Source organism: Pyrgilauda ruficollis, unplaced genomic scaffold, assembly GCF_017590135.1.
Source record: "Pyrgilauda ruficollis isolate IOZ18807 unplaced genomic scaffold, ASM1759013v1 scaffold26, whole genome shotgun sequence".
Classification (NCBI taxonomy): Eukaryota; Metazoa; Chordata; class Aves; order Passeriformes; family Passeridae; genus Pyrgilauda; species Pyrgilauda ruficollis.
This window is the reverse complement of record NW_024523933.1, coordinates 7,579,464-7,589,663: the sequence shown is the minus strand read 5'-3', so window position 1 is coordinate 7,589,663 and position 10,200 is coordinate 7,579,464. Positions and strand designations below refer to the sequence as shown.

Genomic DNA, 10,200 nt, shown 5'->3' with positions numbered 1-10,200 from the left:
AGTGTATGACTGGACTGATTTTCTGGCGATTACTTGGATATAGCACTTATCTCCTACATATGCTCTATGACGAACTTTTCTTTCATTCCAAGCCTAAAAGCTCTCACTAATTACATGGAAATATTCTTACATCACAGTAAAGACAATTTTAGTTAAAGAAATAAAGGTAGATTTAAGTGTAGGCATACATATATATGTATATATGCATACTTAAATATATGTACACACACACTTTCATATACATATACACACACACATATGTTTGTTTTTTAAAGTACAGCTGGTAAAAAAATACAGATGTTTCAAATAATAATAATCTAGTTGATAATTAAACAATATTTTCAGAAATTCAAAAATTGGACTAGACTTTTACCTTTCAAGTTTGAAGAATTTAATTCAGTGCTTTTGCTCTAAGCGTTTTTGAATAAAGTTGATATGACATCTGACAAAAGCAATCTCATACTTTTTCCCCTTCCTCAAATATAAACATAAACTTTTTGCCACAGAAATGACACAAAATTACCAAATGTGTTAATTATCTAGTGTTCACAAAATCAGATATACTGTTGAAATCATGAAAAAAAATATTTTATTACATTAAATATTGAACCACACAATTATTATTTCAATCTTTTATCTTATCCCAGTCTGGATATTTTTGGAAGATCACCCAGAACCATGTCATGATATACAAATAGTAATTTGGGTCCAGCCAGAAAAAAAAGTCATTTATGTTTGACATGGTCTAAAGTTTTCTGCAAAATTTAAAAATACTGTAAATATAAGCCTGCAAAATTGCAGCAGAAGTAGTTGCATCTTCCATGGCAAAAACACCACAAAGGGAACAATTTTTATCAATAGGTATTTCATCTAATTCCAGGTTTCGGGACCAAGTCCACAGAATTAAATAGAGATATGTTGTCTGTACATGTGGTTCATCCTTCTGAAGAGCCACATGTGTATCTGTGGATGTAAACTGTACTTCCCATATAATCAGGACAATATGGGTCCAAGATAAACTTTACAGTGCCATATCACTGAACACATCAGTGTTCAGGTAATTTGTCAGCAGATTGGAAATAGATGTGATTCATTTTGGAGATACATAACAGAGCTACTAATGTCTGTAATTAGTGTATTCAAATTTTTACTGTACAAAACAAAAATATTAAGAGAATGGCTTATTTCAATGACAAAAAGCCAGAATAACAAGAGCAAGGTAAATATTTTGCAAGTTCCTCAAGTCAATGGAATCCAGTTGTGTACTTACACAACTAGAATCAAAATGCGGCCCATTAGCTGTAAGTTAAGTAGTTAATTTGATAACCATTTAATTACAAACTTCATTACACTTTATTTTTTTGTATATTCAATTAACTAGATGCTTCTTGTTCCTAGGACCTAAATATGCCTTTTTTTTCTGCCCCACCTCTGTTCTGTTCAGTGTTTTAAGAATAAACAATTATTTGAAAGCGTAACAGTGTTTAGCATTTCTGGAGTATCAACATACTGCTAGAAATTCTGAAATGTAGCTGAATGATGAACAGGAAAAAAATAAATTGCAAAAACTTGTAATATTAGGATACTATTTATACACAAATGGAAAAACACAATTATATAAGACAGTATTGCTGGACTGCAAGGAGATCTGTGCGCTCTCTTTTCAGCAAAACACATTGCAAAGCTTCTTAGAAGAGTTGTGAAAAAACAAATAGTGTGGCTGCCCCATTCAGATTGCTGCTATCCTGCCCACTTCTCTCACAGAAATACCTCACTCATCTACTCCTCCATCCTCTTGTCTTTCCTTAGCTTGAGGTCCTACATTTTCCAGGGTAAGTGGATGCTGCAGAATAGAGGTACAAGTTCCCTACAATCAAATAATCAATAGAAATGTGACGACTGTTTGAATGCTGACAGCTATGGCATTGTGTCTGCCATTCACTTCCTCTTCTCTCCCCATTTTTCTTGTTTAATGCCAGTAGTGCCAATAGCATTCTCAGTTCTGCATAAGACAGCAAAAGATTTCAGCCTCCTTCTCTGGTTTGGAGACGCTGTAATTCAGTATGCCACTCTGTAACCTAATGAAAGGCTATTCAGGTTCCCTGGAGACACTGAGCAATATAAAGAACCTGCCCTCTAAAAATGAAGGAGTTCTTGTTTACCCTGTCCTTCAGGATTGTAGTGCCTTAATGGACTCGGCCCCCTGAGAGGGAACCATATGCATTAAACAGACTCTTAAGTTTCTGTAAGAAACAACATGCTGGTCAGACATTTTAGCTCCAGCTAAACAGAGATCTAAACAACCTACAAAACCAGGATCTTGCCTTCCTATTTTCTAACAACCACAATTAGCTATTCTTGCCTTTCCAGATGTATCTTCTACATTGTGTTTACCACATAAAGGTCATAAGCTCATTTTTATGCTCTTTAACAGCTTTTAAAAATTACTCCAGTAACTAAATAATAACTAAGTTACTATGTGATATGAAAAATGTTACCACTGTATCTGTTTTCCTAAAAGGAATTCCTCTAAGAAATACCTATAGCTTCATAAAAAAAGTTAAAACATAGGAAAACATTAAGAAATTAAATATTACAGTATGCAGAACCAGCTGAAGATGTTTTCACAACCTTAAGTGACCATTAAAATACTGGATGGTAAAGATATGTGTATTAAAAATAAAGGTGTGAGAATGTGGGCTCTAGAACTACTGAAGTGGAAGCTGCATTTTTGTCAGACTTTTAACTGATGAGAGGACTGACATAACATCTGGTGTTTCAAACAGTGTGTAGGAATGTCTAGAAATTCTAGGCTATATCTTCTGGGATTAACCACTTGAAATTCAGCTCATTTTGTTAAAGATGAGAGTAAAATATGAAATATGGGAGGGAAGGGAAGGGAAGGGAAGGGAAGGGAAGGGAAGGGAAGGGGGTCTCACTCATGTTTTCTTTCCAGTAATTACACTGGGAAACCAGGATTCTCTTCCACTTTTTTTTTTCTTTTGTTCATCACAGAATTTCATGCACTTATGAACTTTTGAAGTAAAATGAGAGATCACATGAGTGATTCAGTAAGCTCAATATTACTTGTCAAAACACACCAAAAAAAAAAAAAAAAAGAGGGGAATATCACTTTAATAACTGACCTAAACCAGTCTGATAACCAACCTAAAATAATATTCAGAATTCTCAAAATAGAGTGGATTTTTCTTCAAACAAATTATTTTATCTCTTATCCCCTTTTTGAATCAGAGGCACATCTCCCTTTGCCAATTTCTATTCCCATCTACTTTTTCTTACAATAATTATCCACAGATGATATATCATTTTAGCCATTGAGTGGGAACTCCTACTTCCATTGAAGTCCTCATTCACAAATAGCCCTTTCAGATATGTCTCAGGATGATTAGTAACTAAAGAATATTATTTTTCATTCTGTATTATTTTTCAAGGATTTATCTTCAGGAATGCACTTTCTGTAGGTAATTGCTGTAATTTAATCTTTTTCTCCAGTAACGCAAGTGATAACATGATTTTTTCTACTGAAGGTGAGTTGTCAAAAAGATTTAAATTAATTGTTTGGGTTGTAGTGTAGACCATTAGAAAAATCCTTCATTAGCAATTATTAAATGCATGTAGAACACATGGAAGCAGCAGTACTACCGACCTCAGAAATGGCAGTGTCAGAATGCAAACATAAACAGAATGTCAAGGGATTTCTTTCAGCTATTTCTTACAAATCCAAGCAATTCCTGCTCATTTACTCATTTGCAGATGCTGCCTCTTTGTGGCAGAATGCCATGCAAAATGTACCTTTCACACTAAGGACCTCATCCTATGCTTGTACTGACACCTATGCAAGCTCATAAATATGAGTTTAGAACCACACAGGAAAGATATATATATACACCTGAACAGACACAAAGTTTGCAGAAGCTTCTTCTTCAATCCTTTCTGAGCTAGCCTTTCTCTGGCAAAGTCAGTGAGGCTGAAAATTTTCTTACTTATACCCATTTAACAACAGAATGCCTCTACTGAGCTTAAATGGAAGAAGAACCAGGCCACTGGTTTCAGCAATAGTTATAAAGACAGCAATTCAAAGTTAGGGCTCCAAAACAGCACCTCAGGCAGCCACACACACATCCCTCACTGTGTCAATGGGAAGTCTGCAGGAGATGGAGAGCAGTGAACAGAATAGCCATTTGTTATGTCTCTTGTGACAAAAGAATACTCCTCAACTCTGCATTTCAAACTGAAATAACACTCCACTTACTAAACTGTCCAAGCTAAATACAGTCATGCTTGTTTTTTGATATTTTTTTTTTGCTTTTGCTCAGTGTGGGTGGCATAGAGGGAAGAACACACGCCAAGAAAACATTTTTCTTCATTTCCAACAGACCAGTTATACAGCTTTGTTTTTTGTAGAAAGTGACAGATTGTACATGGGTAGGAAATTCAGAATAGAACAGAGCCCTTTTGCAATAAAAGATGTACTAGTGAGCAACTCTGGGAACAATATTAAATATAATAACCTAATGAAGAAAGAAAACACGTAAAATATCACTTACCCTGTTCCATATATTAAAGAACACCTCAGTAAGGAAAAAAAATGCAAATATAAAACTATCCTATTCGATGTGTTTTTGAAACATATACCCCTGTGTTGCTTTCTGATCCATGTTATGTACGCTGGTAATTACCACATGTCAGGTTTCGAAAACAGGGAACACATTATGTTTTGCCTAGAAACGTTAGATTTTTTTGATGAGCCTTAACTGCTAGTAAAGAGAATCCAATGCACAAACAGATTATTTTGGCCAGAAATTTTAAAGTTCAGATACTCATTACTTCAGGATCTTACATTTGAAATATTTACCAAGTGTTTATTCAGAAACTATTAAAAAATCACATGTGCTGGGATACATATGAGACATCAGTTGTCCCATCTTACAGTGATGCTGTGTTTATGAATATCCTTGCCATTGCCTGCTGCCCAAAGGGGTAAAGACATTTTATAGAGATGTGTAAAGTCCATCATTTGGTCTTTCAGGATGCCAGTAAACATGTGGATCTGTACAAGTGCAATTGTACTCAACTAAACAATCATAAACTGGCTACAACAGTTGCAAAATCATTATATTTTGGTTAACTAATACAAAATTAAAAAAAAAAAAAGAAAAAATGAAACTGACAAATCAAAAATGAAACTTTTTTTACTGATAAAATGAATGCCTTCTACATGTCCCTCACTAGTTTGCCCAACCAGACTCCTGAGCAGGACGTTGCTGAAAGACGCATTTTTTCAATAGAGAAACATGATTTTTTGTTTTTTTCCTATTGTGATCAGATTTTATGTCTCAGATTGTCTGTTAAGATTTGGTCATAACTGGCATTATCTATAGAGATTTAAAACGTCTTTCTGATACTATATCAGATTTGGGAAAAAAGCTCTCACTGTAGTGCAATACTTTAAAGCAATCCACAACCTTTGGACCCCATCCTAAAAAAAAAAAAAAACCCACAAAATACCCCAGAAAACAAAACACTCAAACATTCCAGTATTTTTACTTTTAAGAAGAATTCTGCATCCTCTATCCTAATTTTTTGGACTTTTGACAAACTTTGCCCAATGAGTGAGTCTCCAGAACTACACGCATTGGTAAAGTTGTTCATGTGCTTAAGTGCCTGCAAGATGAAGGCCTAAGCTGGGACTTCTTTCACAAATAGAGATACTCAAGTGAGTTAAAAATTTGCAAGATTAGGCCCTAAAATAGTGAAGGAAAGAGAAATGCTAATGTGCATATAAAAATAGGTGCTACAATAAAATATTTTTTTATATTTCATCAATAAGTTATTTCCACTAAGCAGTTATGGATCATATATCTCTGCACTCTTTAATGATTTGTCCACATCTACAGTGATCCCTTTAAAGATCATAATATATATTTTTTTTTAATTCAAAAGTCCAGAAAGTATACAAACACATCCTTAAAAAAAGGAAACCTTGTATTAAAGTCGGGGTGTGCTAATCTCTCCATAAAAGCCATTTAGACTCACCCATGGCTAAAAGGGGAAAATGTGCGCTGTACTCTTCAACCATAGAGAAAACTAAAATAAAGAATGCCTGCAAAAGAAAAAAAAATAAACAACAAAAAGCAAAAGCAAAAAAAACCCCAAAAAAAAACAAGGGGAAAAAAAAAAAAAGCAGGACCTGAATGTGACCTGACAAGAAAGCATAGAACCTCCTGCCACCTTCCTCAAACACACATGGACATCGGCACAACGCCAGTGTTGTGCCCATTTTACACAATAGGTGGTTTCCGACTTCCAAATGCAGTAACAGAGAAAAAAATAAAAAAAAAAAAAAAAAACAAAACCAAACCAAACTGAACAGCACACCCTTTCAGAATCATTCCCCGAAGCTGAAAAGTCCTGTGCCAAGGCACTTCACCCTACAATAAAATGAATTAAAGGGGGAAAAAGAGGAGGGGGGCGAGGTGTGTGTGTATAGGGAGGTCAGCATTTACGTTTCTTTGTTTTGCGTGTGGTTGTTAAATACAAATACTCTAGAGAAGGAGCTGCTGAGACTGGCGAGGGGACGGGGGGCGGGGGGGCTGTTTCTCAGAACTGGCTGAATGTGGTCTGTTTTTCCAGCACTTCGAGGTAGTCCGGCTCTGCGTTTAGTTTTGCTTTTAGCTCCAGATACTCGTTCCTGTTGGGCTCTACATAGACAGTACTCGGGGGGCTGTAGAGCACCGTCTCCCGGAGCCTGGCATCCCCCGGCCCCGGGTGCAAGTACTGGTGGGCACGCCTAAGGTCATAGTTGGGGGAGTACGTGTAGGCGGCGGGGAGCTTGGGGTAGTCGGGGAGGGTGGAGCCGGGTGTACCCAGCGTGGAGGGGGAGTGTTTGTCGGGCTCCAAAATGCCCCTGTAAAAGCGATCGGCGTCTTGCACCGGCGAGAGCAGCTCCTCCCGCGGCTCGATGGTGCTCACGCTGTACGCGGGGCTGCGCGCCGGCGCATCCTCCCCGCCGGGCGCCGGAGGCGGCGGGGGCGGCGGCGCGCCTCCCCCGGGTGGCAGGGGGTGGCTGCTGTAGGTGACCTTGAGCTCATGAAGGTCTTTGTAATCCTCGCCCGAGTTGCCTTCCCGGGAGCGGTAGATGGGGTTCTTGCACATGTGGCCCAGGGGGTGCGGGATGTACTCGTAGACGTGGCCGGCGGGGGTCTTCACCTTGGGCAGCGCCGCGCCCCCTCCGCCGCCGCTGCCGCCGCCGCGGTGGGGCGGGTGCTGCTGGAGGTGGGGGTGGTGGTGGTGGCCGCCGCCGCTGTAGACGCTGTACTGCATGTTGAAGGAGCTCACGTCGGAGTTGTTGGCGCTGGCGTGGTCGCCCTGGCCCTTCTTGCGCCGCTTCATCACCAGGACGAAGAGCCCCGCCGCCACGAAGACTGACATGATGAAGACGAGCAGCAGGCTGAGGATGAGCACCGAGAGCGGCACCGAGGAGCTGCTGCCGCCGGCGCCGCCCGCGGGCGCGGAGCCGCCCGCCGCCGCCACCGTGCCATTGAGGCGCACGGTGGAGGAGGAGGGGGTGGTCCTGGCTGGCAGCTGGCCCGGGGACGGCGTGGGCGTGGAGACGACGATGTCCGAGTAGTCGGGGCACAGCAGCTCCGCCCGGACGGTCCGCATGTCGCTCTGGGCAAACTTCTTAGGCGACTCGCAGATAACCTGATCCACCAGGACACCGGTGTTGAGCTGTTCCAGCCACAGCTTCATGCCCACCACGTCGCAGGTGCAGTCCCAGGGGTTCTCGTGCAGGTCGATCTGCAGCAGGGATTTCAGCTGGTCCAGCACCCCGCTCACCGGCAGGTAGGAGAAGTGGTTGCTCCGCAGGCTCAGCCTGTAGAGAGACAGACCAGAAAAAATGTTCCCTGGCAAAGACCTCAGCAGATTGTTGTTCAAAAACAAGAGCTGAAGGTTGGGGACAGATTCAAAGGTGCCTGCCTCTATCTCCCGGATGACGTTGTACTGCAGGAAGAGGTACTGCAGGCTTTGCAGCCCATAGAACAGCTCTGGGCTCAGCCGCTCGATCCGGTTCCCATTCAGGTACAGCCTTCGCAAATTAGTTAAATCCCCAAAAGCCCGGTCCTGAATGACCGAGATCCGATTATTGCCCAGATGCAGCAAATCCAGCCCAGTGGCATCCACAAAATCTGCCCTGCGTACCAGCGCAATGTAGTTTTCCGTCAAATACATCTTCTTGGGATTATAGGGTTTGGGCTGCAGTTCAGAAATGCTCTCAATCTTCCTCTCCTGACAATTGACATTGAGGCCCAGGTCAGAAATCTGCAAGTTGCAAGTGCAGGCAGTGGGGCACTCCAAAGGCACCGGGGATTTGGTCTGGTAGGCAATGCTGGGGCCATAGTTGCTGTATCCCAGGTCTTTTGAGGGCAGGCGGGAGGTGGGGCGCACCCTTGTCTTGTTGGGTTGGCGGGTCCCTTTGGGGGGCTTCAAGGGAGATTTGTAAACAGCTGAAGAAGAAGTGGCCACAGAGTTGACTGAGGCCGGGGTAGTGTGGAAATACCCTGTAGTGCTCAATGGTGTCTGAGGTCTCATTTCATAATCAGAGATGAGCCTCCTGGGGCAAAGCTCCTGCTTAGAGACTTCATCCAAGTCTCGACCATGTAAGCGGAAAGGGGTCTCGCAAACCACATCTCCCACCAGAGCGGAGTATGAGATACTGTCCAGCCAATCCTTTAGAGCAATCAACTCACAAGAGCAATTCCAGGGGTTTTCCTCCAGCTGCAGCTCCACCACTTTATCCATGTGCTGCAGGAGGCCCACATAGGGCAACAGCTTCAGCCGGTTACCCCTCAGGTCCAGGTGAGTTAAGGGCACAAAACGGAAAAGGTTGTTGGGCAAACTGGAGAGGAGGTTATCATTGAGAATCAGCACCTGCAACAAATGCAGTTTGCTGAAGGCATTGGGTTCAATGACGCTAATATAATTATAATCGACCTGTAGGTATTCCAAACTCTCTAGCCCAAGGAAAGTGTCATCCCGTAAAAGTTCCAACTTGTTATTGTTCAAGTGCAGCCTTCTTAAACCTCTCAGACCATGAAAGGCCCCAGTTTCGATGTCTTGTATGTCATTGCTCCCCAGATGCAAAATTGAAGCCCCCGTGTAATTGACGAACTGGTTTGGGTACAGCCTGTTCAAAAGGTTCCCAGACAACAAGAGGTGGTAAACAGGGAACTTTGGTGGACTGATCTCAAAGAGGCTGATGATCCCTCTGTTTTCACAGCTCACTGTTAAGATGCTGTCCTTCTCCTCACAAGGACACGCATTATCACAGATTTCCCCATAATACTCGATGCTTTCTGCCCAGGAAAGGACTAGTGATGTTAAAGCAAATGCGATCGTCTGCAGCATCCAGATATGCATTTTTTTGTTGAGGTCCTGTTCCAAAGTTACTGTAGAGCAGCAAGCATACATTTTATTTCCTAAAAGGATAAGGAGAAAAAAAAAAAAAAAGGTAGCATAATAGGGTAGCCCCATAACATTTGAAATGGAAACAAAGTTTATATGTGTCTTCAGTAGGGTAGAGAATGGACTGTTCACCAATCAAAAAAACCTCTCCTGTCACTTCTAATTCCCACACTTTTGGAAACTGGATGACATGCCTTGATTAAAGGGTTGATAGGCAACTCCTTGTGAGTCAAATGCCTGCAGTGTCTAAAAAGGTGAGGTCACAGTAGGAATTGCTCTGGTTCTGTTAGTGTGGGGTGAATTTCAATGCTTCTCTGGATTTCCTTTTCACAACCAGCCCCATAAATATACATAAAATGGCTGTCAGCTCAGTTTCACGTTTCTAATTTAAGAGAAAAGAAACACCATTTTACGAGGTTTCCCACCTCCCCTCTTACCCAGCTCCCTCTCCCCTTCAGAACCTCCCTGCTGAACCAGTGCATCAAGGTCTTCCCCTCCTTTTACCTTGATTTTAAACCGGTGATGGAAATACCATGGTAGGAATCCAAAGAAAAATGCTCAGTGCTGAAAATGGCATCTTAATTCAACAGAGGGAATACTGACACATTCTCCACATCACACATTTTTTAAAACTCTTTTATGCTGGTGGTTTTTTTTCCTAGCTGTACATTTACAAAGCACACACCCACCCACACAGACATGCACACACGCGCG

General features: G+C 41.7%; 1 protein-coding gene across 1 annotated transcript; it reads right to left on the bottom strand.

Moving 5' to 3' along the window:
* Positions 1-6,621: 6,621 nt before the first annotated feature.
* SLITRK5 (SLIT and NTRK like family member 5) lies at positions 6,622-9,492 on the bottom strand. Its single transcript, XM_041471261.1, has one exon. The coding sequence runs from the start codon at positions 9,490-9,492 to the stop codon at positions 6,622-6,624; it is 2,871 nt and encodes a 956-aa protein (XP_041327195.1).
* Positions 9,493-10,200: the final 708 nt, after the last annotated feature.

Excerpts from the sequence above, each read along its gene's own strand:
- SLITRK5 (XM_041471261.1), bottom strand. The coding sequence starts at position 9,492 with ATGTATGCTTGCTGCTCTACAGTAACTTTGGAACAGGACCTCAACAAA.